Below are 22,670 nucleotides of genomic sequence, written 5' to 3'. Positions count from 1 at the left end.
ACATTATATCACTTTTAGTAACGACTTAAATATACTGGCAAGATTAGCATGAAATAGTATGACAACAAGAGCAAGAGGCAGATAAGTAATTGCTTTAAAGTTAGAATTCAAAGATATAGCCATGTTAGTATGTAGAATCAGTACATAGAGAGATCTTGTAGCACCTTTGAGCAATTTCTTTCTATCAGTTAGTCTCAAAGGTGCTACCAGATCTCTCTACGTACTGCTTTAAAGTTATTTTGGTTTTTTGCACCGAGTAGCCAAAACAGTGGTAGATTTAAATCATTTTATATTCTGTACATAATGGTCTCATTGGAGGGGATAGGAGTACCTCTTTATATGACATTGTCCTTTAGAGCCACTTAATCCATTAGATTTCTCTACATGTTGACTCACCATTCAATAACTTAAAGAATGGATCTAGCCATAGTGTTTCACTTCTTTGGTTTCAAAATGTGGTATCATAGGCCTCCTGAGTTTGGATACTCATTTGTACATTTTACTGAGCCAAAACCTGGACCTCTGCCCTGAGCTCTTGCACAACTGGCACCAACCCCGAGAAATGTGTACCTCTGCTCCATGTTCCCAATTAATATTCTGCGGTATATCTGTGCATTAGGTATGCAGATGTGATCACTCCCTATTCTCATATTCATTCCGTACCCTTCAAGCTGGCTTTTACATTATCAAAAATATTTATGAAGATAATTTTAACTGACAACTGAGGATGTGAAGACCCATCAAAATGGTCAAATTCAGAATACACGATTTTCCCCTCAACCCTCTTTTTTTCCTTGTAAACTTTAAAAAAGCTGTTTATGAAATATTTTCTTTTAGAATGAATAAAATATTTAACACAAAATGTTCATTTTCTTTTGTTTCAGACAAATGTTACCTCTAAATACTATGTATCAAGTAGATTTTAATGTAAAAATACGTACAGTATATCACTGCAATTCCTGGTCTTAGTTTCTTCTTCTTATTATTATTATTATTATTATTGGAATTTAAGTTATAGTCAAAACCATAAAGAATGGGCTGGACTAGACATGGCTGCCTTAGACTATAAATTCTTGGCATGTGGCTGTACGAAGCACCTAAGGCTGATTTTTCAGACTCCAGTCTCTCCCATCCATCTAAATGCTCTCCTGCTGGAAAAACCCCCAGCAAAATGTCTACAAGAGTGGTAGTTTTGCACTGAAACAAGGTAGCAACCAATGCTGGGAGATACAAACATCTGACAAGTTAAGATGGAGGGACTTGACAGTTTCACTCTAAATGAAAATATAGGTGTGGCAGACATATTAAAAATCTGGTTGAACAGAAATGTTCACTAAAAATATAATTATTGCTAGATCTATAAAAAAAAATCTGAGAGATTTTGTGAATATTTTTTGTGTGTGTCCAAACCAGCAAATCCAATTAACTATGAAGCTTAACAGTAAGTAACTCCTCTATAAAATCAATATGGATGGAAATACTGAGTCCCAAAAAATAGTATGGCAAGGAAACTTGGGAACATCCACTAATTCTCATTACTCTAACCGGAACTTGAGAAGTTAATAGAAATCAGGGAAGTAGCCAACTCAATTTGAATAAGTATACAGTCCGGTAAGAACAAGAGTACAGTTTCTACACAAACTTTAGAACAACTGGCCAGGGAACAGACTACAAGGGAGTAGTATCTCAGCTTAAACCTACAAAACAACTAGGGTCTGGCATCAGATAGAATTATTGTGAAGCTTCTTGGACACTTTAACTAACATGCTATCAAATTTACCTTCCTAAGCAAATTGAAAGTTGCCCCAACATAACACCAGTAGCTGACAAGTATACCCACAAGTAGTTCCCAATCCCATTTTCCCATTAACTGAAGCACATGATATCTCTTGAAAGAAAGGCACTGGTTTCATGTTCACCCAGTACAAAATGCACCTTGCCATGACCCAATCATGGCAAATTCAAATTGTCTGACCCAATCTTGTTTCCCTCTTACATCTAGATCCAACAAAATTCTACAATAGAAGCTCCCCAAAATTATAACCATTGATTAAGAAACCAAATCTAGGAGGCTGTCAGTGTCATTAACTAGCTAAAGTCAAGAAACGCATAAATCCGAGATTACTTCCTTTAAAATATGAAATTTGGGCTCACATTACAAAAATAAAAACAAACACAAACTCTGTGAAAATATGAGGAAAGAGCAGGAAACCAGAGAGGTAGCTAGACTGTTAGAAGACAAAGGGGTGAAAGAAAGATAGGAAAAGACTAAAGGCTGGATTTTCTGTTCACACAATGGCCAACCAGTTGTCTATAGGAAGCCCATAAGCACAAGTGGAAATGAACCCCTCTGTCTCATTTTGCCACTACCTGAGATACAGTACTAAATTGCCTCTGATAGAGATGATATGGGCCTAAATACCCTAAAGGCACTAGATCTTTTCTGATCTTGGAAGCTAAGCAGGATCACTCCTGGTTAGAAGTTCAATGGGAGACTGCCAACAATTCAAAGGCTATATTTCAGAGGATGAAACTGGTAAAACCACCTCTGAGTATTCCTCAACTATGAAACCCTATGAAATTTATGGAGTTAGCACAAGTTGACAGGTGACATGAAAACACATACATACACATTGGAAGTGAAATACTGGCTAGCAGACAGTGACGGTCCTAACCTTTATGAATTTATCTAACCCCCTTTTAAAGTAATTCAGTTTTGCAGAAATCACTACATCTTATGGCAGCAAATTCAAAGTTTACCTCTGTACTGTCAATTACTTCCTTTAAGAGCTCTCGTGACACAGTGGTTAAATGCCTGTACTGCAGCCACTCACTCACAAACCATAAGGTTACAAGTTCAATACCAGCGAAAGGGCTCAAGCTCGACTCAGGCTTGCATTCTTCCGAGGTCGCTAAAATGAGTAGCCAGTTTGTTGGGGTCAATTACCTTATACTTTGTAAACCGCTTAGGGAGTGCTTAAGTGCACTGCTAAATGGTATAGAAATGCACTTGCTAATTTCCCACCATTCTACTTCAGCGGATGACTCTGGGTTGTAGGATAATGAGAAAGGAAGAGGTTCTTTCTATCCTTTTTCTCCTTGCATACATAATTTTATACACCTCTAGGGAGATTACAGAGAGGCTAAAAATATTTGTGTGGTTTAGCGGGCAGACATATGGAAGATAGTGCCTGACACCTTTCATTTTCAAGGGGCTACTGAAAAACACAATGCAAAAATTATCAAAGCTAAATTTCTGACACTGACAATTCACAAACTAGTAAGTCACCAGTCCAGACAGTATACTTCCTGGAGTTGATAAAGAACATAAATGTGAAAAAAGATGGCTGCCACCAGTCACGTGTCCAGGATGGCTGCCGCCATGAGGGAGGACCACGTGGGAAGGTGGAGCGGCAACCTCCGTGATCGGCAGGGATCCGGTTACAGACCCTGGAGTCCGGACTTCACCAGGGACGATTGGGTTCGCCCAGATGAGGCCTGGCGAGGGCTGGAGGACCAGTCAGGGATCCACCACGCTTGGTAGTCGGGAGAGTTCAGCCCATAAAGCCCTTGGGAGGAGAATGATGATGCTGATCCCCTAAGCTCTGGGAGCCCCCGCTGAGAGGGGAGGCAGCACCGAGGGTCTCAGGGCCAAGTCCCACTCGGGCAGAGGAGGGGGAGCCACCGAGTGCTCCAACGGGAGCCAGCTGATGACCGCTGGCTGATCTTGGGCCAGGTAGGATGCCCCTAAGCTATGAGGCAGCTTCCTGGGCAAAAATTGCCCTAATGAAGGCTGTGAAGTCGGGCAACTCTCTAAGGGCCTGGAAGGGGAAGGCTGTACTCACCCCTGCTTCCCCCTGCTTTGTTCCCAAACAAAATCACACAACTGAGCCACCTATCTGAGTATTTTTGACAATGACTGAAAGCAGCTCCCCAGTCTTTCCTGCTCTATTTAGATACACCAAGGATCAAACCTGGAACTTTCTGTATGTAAAACTCTTATCAGGGGATTGAAGTTCCTTCATGGACTCCATTTTTAAAAAAATCAGTGATATACAGAGGATAAATCAACCAATGGACTCCAAAATCAGAAGCCATATGTATCTTTATTTTATGGGCATGATTTGAAGCTAGGTAAATACGTTTTTAAAAACACAAGTCCCAGAATCCCCCAACTATTATGGCAAGTGGCCATGCTAGCTGGGAAGTTTTTGAGTTGTAAGCCAAAAAGGTAAATTTTCCAAGTTCTAGTGCTATACTACTCACGTCTGTTTTGTAAACTCCATAGGCATCTGGTTGGCCACTGTAGTAACAAAATGTCTCATCTACAGGGTCACAACGGGTCAAGATTGATATGAGGGTAGATAACAACAACAGCAGCAGCAACAAGATAGGTTGATGGTCTAAACCAGTGGTTCCCAACCTGTGGGTCGGGACCCCTTTGGGGGTCAAATGACCCTTTCATGGGGGTCGCCTAAGACCATTGGAAAACATCTATTTAATTACAGTTATGAAGTACAGTGGTACCTCGGGTTACGAATTTAATTCGTTCCGCGGCGCCGTTCGTAACCCGATACATTTCGCAACCCGAAAAGGCGCTGGAAACCACTAGCCGCGGCTTCCGATTTGAATTTCGCGCCGAAATAAATTTCGTAACCCGAAAAATCCTTCGTAACCCGGAACAGTTTTTTCCAATGGAACTTTTTCGTACCCCGGAAATTTCGTAACGCGGTGAATTCGTATCCCGGGGTACCACTGTAGCAATGAAAATAATTTCATGGGTTTGGGTCACCACAACATGAGGAACTGTATTAAAGGGTCGCAGCATTAGGAAGGTTGGGAACCACTGGTCTAAACGAGCAGTTTTTCTTGCACACTTAATCAAGTTCAGAATGCATTAATCCAACTATTTGGTTTCACAATGGATAAAATAGAGCTGTAAAAAATAGAAGAGGACAGCCATAATGATTAGGGAGCTAGAAAGCTTTTTGTAAGCTAAAAGGCTAAATGTTCAGGCTATTTAAGATTAGGTAGAAGATAATAGGGGGTGGCGACACTGGGGATTTACAGAATTTCAAATGACATGGTGAAAGAAAGGTTTTTTTCTTCCCTCCTCATAATATTAGAACTTAGGGTCACTCTATTAAATTGATTGGCAGTAGATTCATGACAGACAAAAGAAAAGTACCTTTTCACACAATGCATAATTATGTATGGAACTTGCTGTCAAATGAAGTGGTGGAGGCAAGCTCATGAGATGGTTTTTAAAATGATTCAGCACAGTGGACAGGTCTACCAACTGTTATTGCTGTGATAAATAGGAACTTTATTATTAGTTCCTATGGGGCAACTTGGTGAGATCTTTGAATTCTTTCCAGGGGTATTGGCTAGCCACCAGCAACTAAATCCCATGGAGTCTGTTCTAATTCAACAGATCTTATGTCCTGCTTCAAAATCTTTGTCTATACCACATTAAATGTTTGATGGATATGTTGTTTTTATTTCCAGCGACTAAAGGAGGAGTGACAAAAATAGGCTAGATTTGTAATGTTTGTCCACCTCAATAAAATCAGGAAAATAGCAGAGGTGAATAACTGGCTCTGCGGATGGTGCCACCTTGAGCGATTAGGATTCCTTGATCATGGTCTGCAGTTCCATGAGGGGGGACTTCTGGCAAGGGATGGGTTGCATCTCACGCCAGTTGGCAAAAACGTTTTTGCCAACAGTCTCAAGAATTTGGTCAGGAGGGCTTTAAACTGAGTTATGTTGGGGAGGGAGACAGTATTCTGGAAGGCAAAAGGGCTGGAGAAAATAGCCAAACGTCATAGAGGGAACAAGGCAAAGAGTGCAAGGACACAACAGTGGGAGGCAAAAAATCTTGCCCGGGCAGCAAAGGGACACATGCTCTTTGATGTCTCTACACTAATACACAGAGCATGGGAAATAAGCAAGATGAACTTGAACTCTTAGTACAACAAAGCAAATATAATATAATAGGCATTACTGAAACCTGGTGGGATGAGTCTCATGACTGGAATGTAGAAATAGAGGGATATAACCTTTTTAAGAGAAACAGGCCAAACAGGAAAGGAGGAGGAACAGCATTATATCTCAGGGATATTTACACCAGTGAAGAGATCCAGGACATCAAAACTTGAAACTAGGTGGAGAGCATTGGGATAAAAATTAAAGGGGAGGGAAACAACAGGGATGTCATTGTGGGAGTCTACTATAGACCTCCAAGTCAGATGGAGGAATTGGATGATGCCTTTCTAGAACAGATGATCACACACTCAGAAAGGAGAGATGTAGTAGTGATGGGTGACTTCAACTATCCTGATATTTGCTGGAAGTCAAACTCAGCCAAACCTTCAAGGTCTAGCTAGCAAATTCTTCACTTGCCTTGATGACAGTTTCATTGTCCAAAAGATGGAAGAGGCAACAAGGGGATCTGCTATTTTAGATCTGATTCTAACCAACAGGGATGACTTGGTTAATGGGGTGCAAGTGGTGGGATCATTAGGTGGAAGTGACCATGTTCTCCTGGAGTTTGTTTTACAGTGGAAAAGATAAGCCAGGCATAGTCAGACACGCATTCTAGACTTTAGGAGAGCTGATTTCAGTACACTTAGAGAAATACTGGGGGTGATGCCATGGTCAGGAATACTAAAAGAGAAGGAAGTTCAGGATGGATGGGAGTTTCTCAAAAGGGAGATACTGAAGGTACAATTAAAACAGTTCTAGTGAGGAAGAAAAATGGGAGATGTCTCAAGAAACCAGGATGGATGATGAAGGAACTTTCATCTGAGCTAAGTTTTAAACGGAACATGTATAAGAAATGGAAAAAATGGGGAAATCACCAAAGGGGAATTCAAAGAAATAGCAGGCATGTGTAGGGGTAAAATCAGAAAAGCTAAAGCGAAGAATCAATTCAGGCTTCCTAGAGAGGTTAAGAACAATAAAAAGGGCTTTTTTGGATATGTCCGCAACAAAAGGAAGAAGAAGGAAATGGTAGGGCCACTGCATGGAGAAGATGGCAAAATGCTAACAGAGGACAGAGAAAAGGCAGAATTGTTAGGGATGATGGGAGTTGCAGCTCTTCTCCTGGCTTTCACTCTCACCCCCCTGGTCAGCGGAAGAACAACCAGTTTGACCAGTAGCTCTGAGAATTGGCTGAAGATGTTTTCCAATCTTCTCTGGAGTCTGCTGGTTCTTGTGCAGCTCTCAAGACACCAGTCAACACAGTAGTCTTCTATAAAAGATCTACTTTTATTCTAATATATACACTATGCACAAAACAATTCACTACTCACAAAACTCACACTACTATACTCAATACCCACAAAAAATATTGCCATACATTATTGCTTATATAGGCATTTGTCTCTCCATTCATTATACAGTTGCCACCTCCTGGGCGTGTACATACATTATGATTGACATATCATACTTGGCTCAATCTTTACCTCACATTGCATCATACATTCCTGTCCACTCAATGACTTTCAGGTGATATCAATTTACACCTTTTCACTTTGTCCTTGCCACATGTGTCCTTGGCTTTTAGGAACTTCTAATTACATTATATGCAACACCTATGTGCCATTTCAATAGCTTTTGCTGTGTCATGTTACTTTCAAATACATTCATATACATATTATATTTCTTGTGACTATATATCCCATGTTGCTTTTTCCTGACAAGAATTACTCAACATCTTCTTTGCCTCAGTCTTCTCAGAAAAGGCAAAGGGTGCTTAACCTGAGGATAATGGAGCAGAGGATAGAATAGGGGAAATTCAGCAGAGATAGTGCAGGAATATCTGGTTAATCTAAATGAATATAAGTCTCCAGGACCTGATGAACTGCATCCAAGAGTATTAAAAGCATTGGCAAATGTAGTATCGGAGCTATTGGCAATAATCTTTGAGAACTCCTGGAGAACGGGAGAAATCCCAGCAGACTGGAGGAGGGCAAAAATTGTCCCCCATCTTCAAAAAGGGGGAAAGAGGATCCCAACAATTATCATCTAGTTCGTCTGACATCAATACCAGGAAAAATTCTGGAGCAGATCATTAAACAGAGAGTCTGTGAACATCTAGAAGGCAATTTCATATTCAAAAAAAAGTCAACATGGGTTTCAGAGAAACAAGTCATGCCAGACAAATCTAATCTCTTTTTTGATAAAATTACCAGCTTGGTAGATGAAGGGAATGCTGTGGATATAGTATATCTTGATTTCAGTAAGGCCTTTTACAAAGTTTCCCATGACATTCTTGCAAACAAGCTTGTAAAATGTGGGCTAGAGAAGGCAATTGTTACATGGATTTGTAACTGGTTGACTGGCTGAACCCCAAGAGTGCTCAACAATGGCTCCCTTTCATTCTGGAGAGAAGTGACCAGTGGGGTCCCACAGGGCTCTGTCCTGGGCCCAGTGCTGTTCAACATCTTTATCAATGACTTGGATGACAGAATTGGGGGCATACTTATCAAATTTGCAGATGACACCAAATTAGGAGGAGTAGCTAATACCCCAGAGGACAGGATCAAAATTCAAAATAACCTGAATAGACTAGAAAACTGTGCCAAAGCTAATAAAATGAAGTTCAACACGGAGAAATGTAAGGTACTGCACTTAGGGGGGAAAATGAAATGCATAGATATAGGATGGGGGACACCTGGCTGAATGAAACTACATGTGAAAGAGATCTGGGAGTCCAAGTAGACCACAAGTTGAACATGACTCAAAAGTGCGACACAGCAGCAGCTAAAAAGGCCAATGCAATTTTAGGCTGCATCAATAAAAGTATAGTGCCACTCTATTCTGCTTTGGTCAGGCCCCACCTGGAATGTTGCATCGAGTTCTGGGCACCACAATTCAAAAAGGATGTTGAGAAACTGGAGCGTGTCCAAAGGAGTTTGACCAAAATGGTGAAGAGTCTGGAAACTATGCCCTATGAGGAATGACTTAGGGAGCTGGAGATGTTTAACCTGGAGAAGAGAAGGTTAAGAGGTGATATAATATGTTGCGATAGAGAGTCACAAGGAAAATGTACAATGTGGGTTTTAATAGTAACCAGGCATTAAAGGGTTACTTTAATGATTAGGCATTTAAACAGGAAGTGACATCAAAAAAGATAGCCAGCAAGTGCTGTAAAGTCCTGTAGGATGCTACCAGTCTGAAGAGACCCTCAAGAGGGTGGCTGGATCCTTTGTGGCCCGAGGGAGAGGCAAGGCCTAGTAGGCCCCACGGAGCCTTTGCTAGAGTAGTGAGGCGCATTTCACCCCAGTGTGGGTTGCTATGGTGTGGATGGTGTCGATGTATATATTGTTGTACACAGTGGAACTTCTAAGAATAAAAGCCTCATCTGAGAGAAGTTTACAGTGTCTCTTTGCTCATTGAGAAAGGGAGAGGTCTTTCACCAGCTCACAAGCTGCTGACTACAGTCACGAAAGGGGAAAATCTGGTGCCAAACGTTGACGTGTTGCCTCACGCGCTGCGCAACATCAGAAGCATGATAGCCTTGTTTAAATATTTGAAGAGATGTCATATTAAGGAGAGAGCAAGCTTGTTTTCTGCTGCTCCAGAGAATCGGACCCAGAACAATGGATGCAGATACAGGAAAAGAGATTCCACCTCAACATTAGGAGGAACTTCCTGACAATAAGGGCTGTTCAACAGTGGAATACACTCCCTCGGACTGTAGTGGAGTCTCCCTCCCTGAAGGTCTTTAAACAGAGGCTGGATGGTCATCTGTTGGGGATGCTTTGATCTAGATTTCCTGCATGGCAGGGGGTTGGACTGGATGGCCCTTGTGGTCTCTTCTAAATCTACGAGTCTATGATTCAGTATCTGGTACAGGAACTTGGTTTTACATAAAGCCTCTCTTTATTACACACTGGCAGAAATCAGTCCCTCTCCATAATATGTGTGCATGACGTTGGAAAAATTCAATTTGCCTATTAGCTAGGTTTCAGTGCACTGGATAGAGGACTCTGTCTGCCAATTCTGATAGGTAGAAACACAAAATGGGACGGAGTGGATTTAAGCAGAGCTGGGGGCTGGAGTCTTTTCCTGATGTTAACTTAAAAAATAACACATGGATCTAGAACTGGCAAGAAGATCAGGTGCTACATTGCAGACTCTGCTGAAATAACCATTTCAGAGGAATGTTGGAACAGCATACATTTTGGGAGAACCTGATCAAGCAAATACCATACAAGGCAGTGTGAAATCCTTTTTGCTTAAGAAAGCTTGGGTTTCATCTTGGTCTTGCAAGTGTTTTCTTACACTTTCAGTGCTATGTGATATCTTTGTAATACAATCACTGCTATTTTCTACAGATTAAATTCACTGCCTTGTTTCTAAAAACCATACATACTCTGGCACAATAGACCAAACAGATTTATATCAAATAGAACTTGGATTAGTTTTATTTTTTAAAAAATAAAGTTTTCCAGCAGGACCAAGAGTTTCATAGATTTTTGATCCCTGAGATTGGATGGTGGGCAAGGAAAGAACTTGAGGATGGGGGGGCACCTCCTATGTTCACTAGACCAATAACACAAGGGAGCTATGATGGTAACTCAGGCTAATATGACAGGCTAGGAAATTCATTTTACCTTCAAGCACCATGGTGTTTATTGATGCACTGTAAATGTACATGGGTACTTATCATTTGGATTGCATGAATAGTTTTTAAATTCCAAACTGAACCACAATCTGCATTGTTGCTATAGCCTAAGTGGCCAAAATGGCTACCTTCTCAAATTCACTAGGAAGCAATAATCATTTTAAAAGGCATAGACCCATTCTAGGCAAAAGAGAAAACCACATCTTCCTCCTTTAAAAGAAAAAAGTGTAGAGGGGATATCATGTGTGATGAAAGAACAGGTTGCTTACCTGTAATTCGGTTATCTGATTCTTGGAGTCATCATATGTGCCCTCACACAATGGGTGGAGTTCCTGCCAAGCTATTCAGATGCAGAACATTCAGACTGGGTCTCTGCACAAGTCCGAAAACCCATTAATGTGAGGGACAGAGACCACAAAGAAGCAGTTGTGCTTTAAAGTGGACTGCTGTTCTTTCTACCTTGAAAGAAGATGGAATTGAGAGAATCACAAGAATGGCAGAACTCTCTGTGAATGTTCTGAGATAATCAGACAGAGGGTCTTACTGTTGTAAAGGCTACAATCTGACTTTTAAATGGACAGAATCAGCTGGCCTTGTGCCCATTCAAACCACCAAATCAGCTGGGTACCAACAAAACCACACATATAATTCATAATAGGCTATTGCTTACAATTCTACTTATCCCCTTGGAAGTTTAGTGGATTTGTGGCCACCTTTAAATGCTGACAAGCAATAAAGGAGATTAAACTTCTGCATCCATCATAAAGCTTTACATTCTTCTGCTGTTAACTTTATTTACCTTGGGCTTGAGCAGGGCTAGCTCATTAAAGGTATTCAGATGCCTTGTGAGTTCTGCCATCTCAGTCATCAATTTTGCCTTGCGGACATCAATGTCAGCCAGGGTTTCTGTGGTATGAGCAGTGATCAATGCTTCCTTGACATCCACCAGGTGGAGAGCTCGCCGCTCTTCTTCACAAATCTGACTCCGTACTTTGTTGAACTCTTGCCGAATGCATTGCTTCATGTCACCCTGAGTCACCTGAGGTATAAAGAGCAATGGGTTTTAGAGAATGACTGCCAGGTTTATTAAGGAGTTACTATCTGGAACCAGAAAATTCTACTGAAAGTTTGAACTTGAGCTAGTAAACGTATACATGTATGTGCCTTCAAGTTGCCTGTTGACTTATGACAAGCCCATGAATTTCATAGGGTTTTCTTAGGCAAGGAATACTCAAGAAGGGATTTTGCCAGTTCCTTCCTCTGACATATAGCCTACAGCAACTGATATTCATTGTTGCTCTCCCATTCACTTACTGAGGGCTGACCCTGCTTAGCTTCCAAAAACAGACAGGATCTGGTACCTTTAGGCACTGAAAAAACAATGGAACATGTTATTATAATGCTTTCAAGAGTTTGAAATGAATCACATATCAGCCATCCTTAAAAATTAACCTTACTGTCATGTAAACCAAGAATATATTTTCTTATATTGTACTACACTGAGATGAGGTGGAGAACCATGTTGCTAAATTGCATTTTAAGTGCATTTTTAAAACTCTGTGCACTATTCTTTGGTATTAGTGTTGGGGTGCATTTGGAGTGGGTATGGGCACTCCTGTGGCATTTTTTAATTAATCCTACAGATATTTTTCTCTACTCTTTATGTGTCTTTCTTTCCAATGCCCTATTTTTGTAATTTAGGTGTGATTTCTACCACAGGTCTGTGGATTGCAGCATTTACATTTTTTTAAAAAAGCTAAAAGTACCGATGCTTATTTTCGGTCCCCACCCCCAAGAAACAAACATCCAAACATTTACTTTTAAGATTCTGTAACAACAGCAGAACCTCTATATTGAGGATGGTCTACAACAGCAATAAAAAAAATTTAAAGTAACTTTCCAAGCTCTGTGATTCCTATTCATGTTCTAAAAAGAGGGGAAGATGAGAGTGTTCTGAAGAGGAAACTTCAGAAATAGGTGTGGATAAAAGGAGGGCAAGCTATGACCTTCCAGAAAAATCAGGGTGGGCAAACTACCAAAAAATGCTGGACTGCAAGCTCCATCTGCCCTAGCCAGCATAGTCAGTGGTAAGGGATTAGGGAGGCTATAGGCCAACCACTTATGTGGGAGTGTTTGTTGGTTCATTCCTGTATTAAATGCACAAACAAAACAAATCTAAATTCACATCAGATTTTAAATGAAATCAGAATATAGTTCACTTCTGCTTTATAAATTATATGGCCACACGGTATTAATTTTTTAAAGAGAAATACCCTAAAACAACAGATTAAATCCCAAACGAGAAAATGGAAGCAACTCTGGATTCATTATTCTAACAGTCAGTGTCAACACCTCTCTTACAGAGTCTGTTAATGCGGAAGAACATTCAGTTTCCTCCAAGCAAGAGCCACAAATCTGATGCATAAATTCACGCTTCATAAATAGGATGGCTTATTTAGAGCTTTCAGGGTGAGTTCCAACTTTTTGGAGCAGCTTTAGCTGTTCTGAAGAGTTCTGCCACCCACACTAACTTGGTGCATTTTTGTTTTTTAGTACTACCCAAAATGGTGCGCCCATGGACCAGTGCTGGTTCTAAGGCCATCAGCTGCCAGTCCCTGGATAATTTCCAGAAATGAAAGAAACTATTATAGCCACTAGGTACAAAACATGGCTGGTCCCTGGCACACTGGGAGAGGGGTATGATACTCCCCCATATCAGATAGCTTAAGAAGCACTGTTCTAGTTTGGGGTTTTCTGATAGGACTGCAGATTCAACATGATGCAGCCACAAGAAAACTCAGTGCACAAGCCTATAATGGAATCTCAGAGCTGGAAGAGATCACAAGGGCCATCTAGTCCAAACCCCTGCCACACAGGTATGCATGTTTGGTCAGAAGTAATCCCAATTTACTCCCAGGTGGGTGCATACAGCAGTGGTGGCAAACACTCCAGATGTTTGGACTTCAATTCCCATAATCCCTTCATTGCCAGACAAGAGTTACAAGCAAAAACAGCTGGAAAGTCAAAAGTTCCCCACCCCAGCATAAGAGATTGAAGCCAAAAGACTGCATTTTGTTGGAAATAGAAGGCTAGAAAGCAGACTCTTGAGAGATGCTGCTTTTCCAGGGCTCTGTCAGAGAAGTAAAGCATCTGTTTCCTGAACATGCCAATCAAAGAACCACCAGTCCCTTGTCAAGAATGAGTTAAAAATGGAGCTTCTTGCAACTGGATTATCCAAAAAAGGCTCTCCAATTCTGTCCCAATGGCTATAGGATTTTTGCAGCACTGCATAGGAATACAAACTAGGAGTGACTAAGCCATAAAAATCAGAAGCTGCAAATCACACATGGGCACTATTTTCAATGTGTGTACTGTTTAAAGTGCTTTCTTTGTGGAGTGGGGTGGTGAGCACAAATTGCAAAGTAATGCAACAAATCAGACTCTTTTTACACATGAATTTAATTGCAATGGCAAGAAAATAAAATTAAAAACCAGCAAAAGAAACCTTAGTCTGAAAAAATGCCAACAGTTAAACACTGTGTTGCTTTTTTCCTGACAGGACTACAGTCAGCAAAAAGCCTACGCCACACATTCTCTCTTCAATTAGCACTACTAGAAGGAGATGAACATTTTTAAAGGTGGCCTTACACTGAAGTTCTTGTAGAAATTGGTCATGAGGCACTCTCTGGAGGGGGAAATTCTTGCATAGGTCAAAGATAGGAAACAGCAAAAACAGAATGCTGAAACAGCTTACTTGCTTCAGAAGCATTTATCCCATTAGCCTGATATCCTGCCAGGTATAAAGCTAGCCAAACCAGCCCTTCACCTTCAGAAAGAAATACAGAAAAGATTTCAAGTAGAGTATAAGGTATAAGGTAAAAGCATATTTTTTAAGGATGTCCATGCAAATTGGCCTTTATTAGTTTAAATTAGTTTAAAACTATTAAATACTGCTTTTCCAAAAACATTTCAAAGCCATTTGCAGGAACAAAAATTAATACAATGACACTATTTTTAAAAATTCACTGATTTGTGGAAAGGGGAAAATGAGATCAGCTAAACAGTTGCTGAAAAAGAAAAAAATCTACGAGCTCTTCTAATGCTGAGACTTCCTAGTTTCATCAAGAGGAGGTTCCAGATCTGAAGAGCTATAACCATAAATGCCCTACTGTAAAGAGAGGACAGAGAATTAGTCCTGTCAGCTAGGCCACAAGTACCAAATAGTTCAAAGCTAAGGTTACCACATGTCCTCCTTTTCCCAGACATGTCCTCTTTTCAGACCTAAAATTTATTTCCAAGTGGATTTTTAAACTGTCTGGGGATTTTTAAAATGTTTTCTGAATCCCAGAAAAACAAAGATCTGTGGAAGGTGAATCCCAGATCTGAGAGTTGGGCAATCTCCCTCTCCTACTTGGGACTGCTCTCCCACTATGGGGACAGGTGCATAGTCTAGTAGTGTCCAGGGACTAATCTTTGTCACTGATGACCCAAGTAGTCTCATTGACCAAGAGCACATATCACCAGCTTTTGCTGGTACATCTGCTACAGACATTCTGGGAAAGTGGTTCATGCATTACTAACCTCGTGACCTGAATTATTTAATGCATTTTATGTGATGCTACTACTGTGCTTTGACCAACTGAGTTTTGAATTGTGAGCATAAAATTCCTGGACTGAAAATTAAAGTTGTATGGTTTAAACCAAAATGCTTTAGGGGAAAAAATAAAACACTCCTGGTGTTTTAAATTGATTATTCATATTTTTTAAATGCTTGGCTATCATTACTATTTCCCAACCCTCTTATTTAGGGTTGCCATAAGCCGGCTGGGGGCGGGACAATCCCGGGTTTTGACCACTAGGGGGCGTCCCTGCACGGTTTCCTCCTTGTCCCGGGTGGATGAGGTTGCCTTTGCTGGCCCTTGCAGAGCTGCGCAGGGCTAATGAGGAGGACTTCCTCCTCCTCAGGCTGGGTCCTCCAGGCCTGAGCCTGTGAGGGCTGGCAGGGGGCGGGGCTGTTCCAGCCCCAGTCTGCCCCCATTGGCCAGCCAGACTCAGGAGGAGGAGTTCCTCCTCTGTTGGGCTGGGCTGCAGCCAGAGGGGAAAGGAAAGGGCCATTTCCTTTGCCCTTTTTTGGTGCCGAGGAGGAGGAGGAGGATGAAGAGGAAGAGAAGGAGAAGGAGAAGGAGGAAGTACTGTATGTGTTTTTTAAACTGTATTTTTAAAGTGCATTTTTAAGCTGTATTTTTTAAACTGTATTTTTAAAGTGCATTTTAAAGTGCCTTTTCTGTGTATTTTTGATGCTTTTAATGCTAACAATTGTCCCTTGCTTCGACAAGGATAGTGTGGTGATGATGTGATTTGAGTCAGCTTCTGAAGTTGAGAGAGTGTCACCTTCCAAAGTGTGGTTTTGGTGTATTTTTTGTGCTTTTAATGCTAACAAGTCTCCCTTGTTGTGACAATGATGGTGATGATGGTGATGGTGATATTGATATCAGCAAGCCTCTCAGGCATGGCCAATGTTAGCTGCTCTGATTTTTACAAACTCATGTGCAGTGAAAAAAAATCAAAGTCCCTTGACTAAGTACACACTTCTGAGAAGTAGAGTTGGTGCAAGAAACCTGAAACGGCAAATCCACTTCTTGTGAAACCACCTTGACATGTTCAATATGCATAGCCATGTTAAACCATGCTAAGTGTTAAACTCAAGGGGTTTGATTATGGAATAAGCCTCTGAACTATGCAAGAGGCCATGTTAAGTAAAGCCACGGGAAGTGCCCAAATGTGCTGTTGTGTGTGTTTTGGAATGGAGGGGGGTGGTTTGGGCAGAAAAGGAAGTCCATTTCTGCCATCTGACTAGGAATAATGCCCAAATGTCCTCCATTTTGATCATGCCTAAGAAACATGCATTTATATTAACATTTTTAAAAAGCATCAATTTTTTCCGCATGTCCTCCATTTTTATAAAATGTGCCCTACATTTGAAAAGGTTGTCCTACATTTGCCCTACATTTGTCCCGGTTTGGAGGTCCTGACTTATGGCAACCCTACTCTTATTGGAACAATAATGACTGTCTGAATGTAAACATTTTAACATCTAACAGTTTGTTGATAGTTATTCATAGTTAGATCAGTATCCAGTGTCACTTGCTTTCTTTTTAATAATTTTATTTTAGAGTGCAAGAAATAAGTTCAGCCAAAACAACTCTGAGAGCACTTTGTATGTTTTATTATGTATTGTCTACATATATTCAGATTTTTAATAGGAATAAGCAATAAAGATGTGTTTTATTCAAAGATATAAATCATATCAACAATCATGGATTGTTAATGTTTTGTTGTTGCTGCTGTTGTTAGCTGCCTTCAAGTTGATCTAGACTCATGGCGACCCTGTGAATGAAACATCTCCAGCCCCGCCAATCCTCGACCTCTTTGTTCAAGACCTGTAGGCTCAAGCTCGTTATCCCTGATTGAGTCTATCCATTTGGTCTGCAGTATTTCTCTCTTTCTACTGACTTCTACATTCCCCCCAGCATCATTGTTTTTTCTAATGAGTCCTGCCAAAGTACAACAGCCTCAATTTAGTCATCTTGGCTCCCAGGGAGATTTCAGGCTTGATTTGTACTAGGACTCACTTGTTTGCCTTTTTAGCTATCCACATAATTGTCAGCACTCTTCTCCAGCACACATTTCAAATGAATTAATTTTCTTCCTATCGGCTTTCTTCACTGTCCAGCTCTCACATCCGTACATGGTGATGAGGAATACAAAGATTGGATGATTCTAATTTTAGTGTTCAGCTGTGTATCTTTACACTTTAGGATTTGGTCTAGTTCTTTCATAGCTCTCCTTCCCATTCCTAATCTTCTTCTGATTTCTTGAATGCAATCTCCATTGTGATCAATGCTTCATCCCAGGTATGGGAAATCTTTAAATATTTCGATTTCCTTGTTATCTAGGTTGAATTTATGTAAATCGTCTGAGGTCATTATTTTTGTTTTCTTTATGTTTAACAGTAGGCCTGCCATTGCACTTTCTTCTTTGACATTTTTTAGTGATTGTTGCAAGTCTGTGATGCTTTCCATTAGTAGTATGGTGTCATTTGCCTATGTTAGATTGTTGATGTTACTTTTCCCTATCTACACTCCTTCTTCCATGTCTAAACGTGCTCTACATATGGTATTTTCGGCATACCTGTACAGAAAGGGTGTTAAAATGCAGACTTGCCTGACTCCTTTGCTAATTGAGAACCATTCTGTTTCTCTATATTCTGTTTTTACAGTAGTCTCTTGTCCTAAGTACAGATTCCTCATCAGGACTCTTAGATGTAGTGGCACTCCCACTTCTTTAAGCATTAAAACAGGGTTGATCAAGCTTTCTCATACATAAAATAATGTTTCACAATATTAATAAGCAGGATTCAATTTTTTTCATTAAAACATTAATGCAAAAAAATAGGTTTAAAAACCCTGACTTTGGGGTTTTAAAAAAACTGGGTTTTTTCCAACCCTATTCAAAACTCTGCACTGGCTGAGAGATAGCTTTCATCTGTATGGACTGATTTACATCTCTGTGCTTGTGAAGTGGCTGTGATATCGTAGTGTAAAGAAATCTGTTTGGATGAGATGCAGAGGACAGCCTGCACCACTGTGGCCCCCAGCTTCCAAAACAATCCCCCCTGAACAGGATAGTTCCCAAAGCAGCTAACCACCATTTGACTTCACTTAACCACCATTAGTTGTATAATTCCATATGTTTACCTTGCAGTTTGCTGGCTACTAACTTAGAGGCTGTACAGACAGCCCCAAAGGAGCAGTGTCCTGCCGCCCCTTTCAGTGCCACATCGGGGCTGCAGCAACCGCATGCTGAGGCCCCACTGCAGCCATTTGTCAGCCCAGTGCAGTTAAACACTATGCTGAAAAAGGGGTGGGATACCACCTGGTGTGTGGTTGGGTGGGTGGTGTGACGTAGGAGTCAGGGCATCCAGTGTGCGATCTCCATGTCCCCACTCCAACCTGATGCCAGAGTTTAGTGCCAGTCTGTTTAGCCCCTTAGTCAGTTATTGTTGCTGATATTAATAAAACCACTTGTTACATTTTTGCTGTTTTATGTTTTGTTATTTGATTTTTAAAGTACTCTGTGGGCCCCAGCTTCAAGAACAATCCCCCCTGAACAGGATGGCTCCCCAAAGCAGCTAACCACCATTCAACTTCACTTAACCACCATTAGTTGTATAACTCCATATGTTTACCCTGCAGTTTGCTAGCTACTAACCTTCTGGGGATTTCTGGAATCAAATGTACTATAGGCATTCCCAGTTTTTTTGATGACTCATTTTTGAATGACCCACTGTTTCAGCCCTACTAAATTATATCCAAAACACATACAGTATATTTGATGCATAGCTGGCTCTTTCAACCACATATTGAATTGATTTAAAGGGGTCGAAAGAGCAGATTAAGAGGTGATATGATAGCCCTGTTTAAATATTTGAAAGGATGTCATATTGAGGAGGGAGCAAGCTTGTTTTTCTGCTGCTCCAGAGAACAGGACCCGGAACAATGGATGCAAGCTACAGGAAAAGAGATTCCACCTCAACATTAGGAAGAACTTCCTGACAGTAAGGGCTGTTCAACAGTGGAACACATTCCCTCGGAGTGTAGTGGAGTCTCCTTCCTTGGAGGTCATCTGTCGGGAATGCTTTGATTTGGATTTCCTGCATGGCAGGGGGTTGGACTGGATGGCCCGTGTGGTCTCTTCCAACTCTATGATTTATGAATATTATACCTGTACTGTATGAGGCAGGTTGGTGTTGCTTGTGCAAGCACTCAGAGGGATAGCTGTGTGTCTTGAGAGCTGTGGTTGCTGACAGGAGCAACATGGCAGTGCAGAAAGCTATTTGCATCTTGACAGCCAACCCCATCATCAGGAGCAAGGTCCACTGTGTTGTTCACTTCGAGCAGCAGGCAACACCTCTCCTGAAAGTGTGGACCATGTTTCTCACAGGGGAATAGCAAATATGTTAGGCACTGACATGGGGATTCTGATCTACTCAACAGCCTGTCTCCAATGCACATCAGAGGAGCCTTCTAAAGCTTTCCCTAACTTAAAAGTCCATAGCATCATTCACTTCAAGCAGCAGACAAGACTTGCCTCCAAAGTGAGGGGAGCATTCTCAGGGGAGGGGGTGGGGGTGGGGAATAGCAAATGTGTAAGGCTACTCAAACTGAATGACTCTGTGAACTTAATGTTAGGAAAAGCTTTAAAAGGATCCTCTGATGTGTAGTGGGGACAGGATGCTAAGAAGACCTCAGCTTCATTACCTATGTGTTGCTGTCCCCCTCCAAGAAATGTGCAGAATCCAGTTGATTTTTAGCCTTTTTGCCAAAATGAATTTGCAAGTTAAAAAACACCTGGATTTGCATTACAATGGTTACATCTTTTCGACAGTGCTCTGGTCCCTAACCTGTCAAATATGTGGGAGAAGTTTGTATAGGAATGTCTTATAAAAGCAACATCTTTTCAGTGGTAACATTATAAGCTGTCCATTCAGACGCACCTTAAGTAAAATGTTGATATGATGATAGCTATTTCTGGCATGGCTTTTGCTACTTTTGTATGAAGAACCCTTCCCAACACTATTTTCTACCCACCACCTGCATCTCTGAGGAGATCTGCCTAGTTGCTTTCAACGCACAAAATCTACTCTTGGTTTTTGATTTTAAAAAGCCTTTTAAGGCAATAAAAGACAGGAATATATTCACTCCACAGAGATACATAATATATACAGATCTAACAAAAATTACACAAACACCAATTCATGCATATACACATGGCTCAGAGATGATCCCTGAACAACACAGGAAGAAATAGAGTGTTAGAGAGTGTAGGTGAAAGGAAGCAGCTCAGGTAATGAGTACAGAGGGGAAAGGACAATCCTCAAAATAATGGCATGCAAGGTTCATTTGCATTATTTGTTTTAAAGGTAAAATCATCTTACTATACAGTGGTACAACCACGAATATGAATATCACACATTCAAAAGTCTATACAAAATATAGATGAAACCACCACAGAGGGGTGCAGAAAACACACTAAATCAATCCCTCATACCATGGTCGAGCCCCTGTTCTAGTTAAAAACAGATTCACCATTTGTGAAGCCAGCCAATTGAGAGAATTTTAGGATTAGTCATTCACGGGCCTCTGATCCCGTCTGTTTAGAAAGCAATTTTGTTCCATTAGGAGTGATGCTTCTGACAACTACTCAGCAGCTCATTAATGCGTTGTGCATTTGCTTTTTGATGGTACTCCACAGGAATGTCAGGCCAGCTTGCAAAGATATGTGATTAATGTACAATAGATTCATTACACACACACACACACACCAATGTTGTACATTATGAATCTGTTGTACATTAATCACACACACACATACATATAAAGGAAGATGATGATGAGTTTACCTGGACACACCATGTTGTCAGGAAGACTACTCTTTATGACATCGATGTGGACCCTAACTATATTATGTCAAGATCATAACATAAGGATTTTAAACAAATCTCCTTTGAAAAAACCTTATGAAAGAGTCATCACAATCTGGAGTCAATGTGAAGGCACATAATAAAAAGCCACATGCAGGCAGTCAGCCAACATCTCTAGAATGTGTCCATTTGTTCTGCAAACTGGAATAGGTGCGATGCAAAGATACAGACATGTTAGTCTGTAGAATCAGTATGTAGATAGATCTTTTAGCACATAATTTTTTGTGGGTTTTTCGGACTATGTGGCCATGTTCTAGAAGAGTTCTCTGCTGGCGAAATGTCAGAATAAACTCTTCTAGAATATGCCACGTAGCCCAAAAAACCCACACAAAACTATGGATGCTAGCTATGAAAACCTTTGACTTCACATCTTGCAGCACCTTTGAGACTAACTGAAAGAAATTGGCAGCATGAGCTTTCATAGACTTCAGTCTACTTCCCCAGATGCATTTGGTGGAGTGGAAGCCAGGTACAGACATATATATGCCATTGGTATGTGGGGATGTCAATACAAATTACAAATCCTTTGTGTATGGAAATGAAGTTGCAGTTCCAATTTTAATGATGTTCATTAGCGCACAAAGACATAGGAAACTGTGAAGTCAAGGGCTTTCATGGCCGGCATCCATAGTTTTTTGTGGTTTTTTTCGGGCTATGTGACCATGTTCTAGAAGAGTTTCTTCCTGACGTTTTGCCAGTATCTGTGGCTGGCATCTTCAGAAAATCTCTCAAGATGCCAGCCACAGATGCTGGCGAAACATCAGGAAGAAACTCTTCTAGAACATGGCCACATAGTCCAAAAAACCCACAAAAAACATAGGAAACTGATCTTTTTGCATGGAGATGAAGTGGCAGATCCAGTTTTGAAATCAGACTAGCTTGTAGTGAGGGAAATAGGTGAATGTAGGGCACCCCCATGAGGATGGGGTCAGATAGTGTTTAAGTGCCTGTAGTGTTCTTTTGTTCAATGACGGCTGTTCTGTGGTCTGAGATGGAATGCCCAGGGAAACTGAAATGTTCTGCTACCAGTTTTTGTGTATTCCCATTCCTAATATCTGATTTATGTCCATTTATCCTTTGGTGCAGGGACTGGCCTGTTTGCCCAATGTAGAGTGCGAAAGGGCATTTCTGATACAGTATAGCATAGGTCACATTTGAGGATAAGCACGTGAAGGCCTCCCCTAATATTTTGGGTGATGCCATTAGGTCTTATGATGACATTTTCTGAAAAAAATGTGTGGGCAGAGTTGGCATCTTGGTTTGTGGCAGTTCTTAGTACCTGTGTCGATATCTGTGTCATGTGTCTTCCTGTGGGTGAGTACCTGTTTGAGGTTTGCAGGCTGTCTGTAAGCAAGTAAAGGTCTGCCACCAAGGGCCCTTGAAAGAGTGGCATTATTATCCAGAATAGGTTGTAGTTCATCTTTCAAACACACTCCTCCAAACATACAATCTTAAAAAAAATATTTAATAAATGTTTTTCTGTTTACAAGTAAG

At 40.9% G+C, this 22,670-nt stretch overlaps 1 protein-coding gene across 5 annotated transcripts in view; it reads right to left on the bottom strand.

Moving 5' to 3' along the window:
* LOC149314589 (tripartite motif-containing protein 44-like) overlaps positions 1-22,670 on the bottom strand; it is a 161,208-nt gene that overhangs the window by 100,345 nt on the left and 38,193 nt on the right. For all 5 annotated transcript variants that reach the window (XR_016280939.1, XR_016280940.1, XM_089521437.1 and 2 more), the window contains exon 3: positions 11,433-11,672. Coding sequence is in view for 3 of the 5 variants with exons in the window: in XM_089521437.1 (XP_089377563.1) it covers positions 11,433-11,672 (240 nt within the window). In the remaining 2 variants the exon portion in view is untranslated. The remainder of the gene's footprint in view (positions 1-11,432; positions 11,673-22,670) is intronic.

This window comes from Sceloporus occidentalis, unplaced genomic scaffold, assembly GCF_023333645.1.
Source record: "Sceloporus occidentalis isolate IW3139 unplaced genomic scaffold, rSceOcc1.0.p SCAF_4, whole genome shotgun sequence".
NCBI lineage: Eukaryota > Metazoa > Chordata > Lepidosauria > Squamata > Phrynosomatidae > Sceloporus > Sceloporus occidentalis.
The sequence above is the reverse complement of the archived record's forward strand: the minus strand, read 5'-3'. Positions and strand labels throughout refer to the sequence as shown.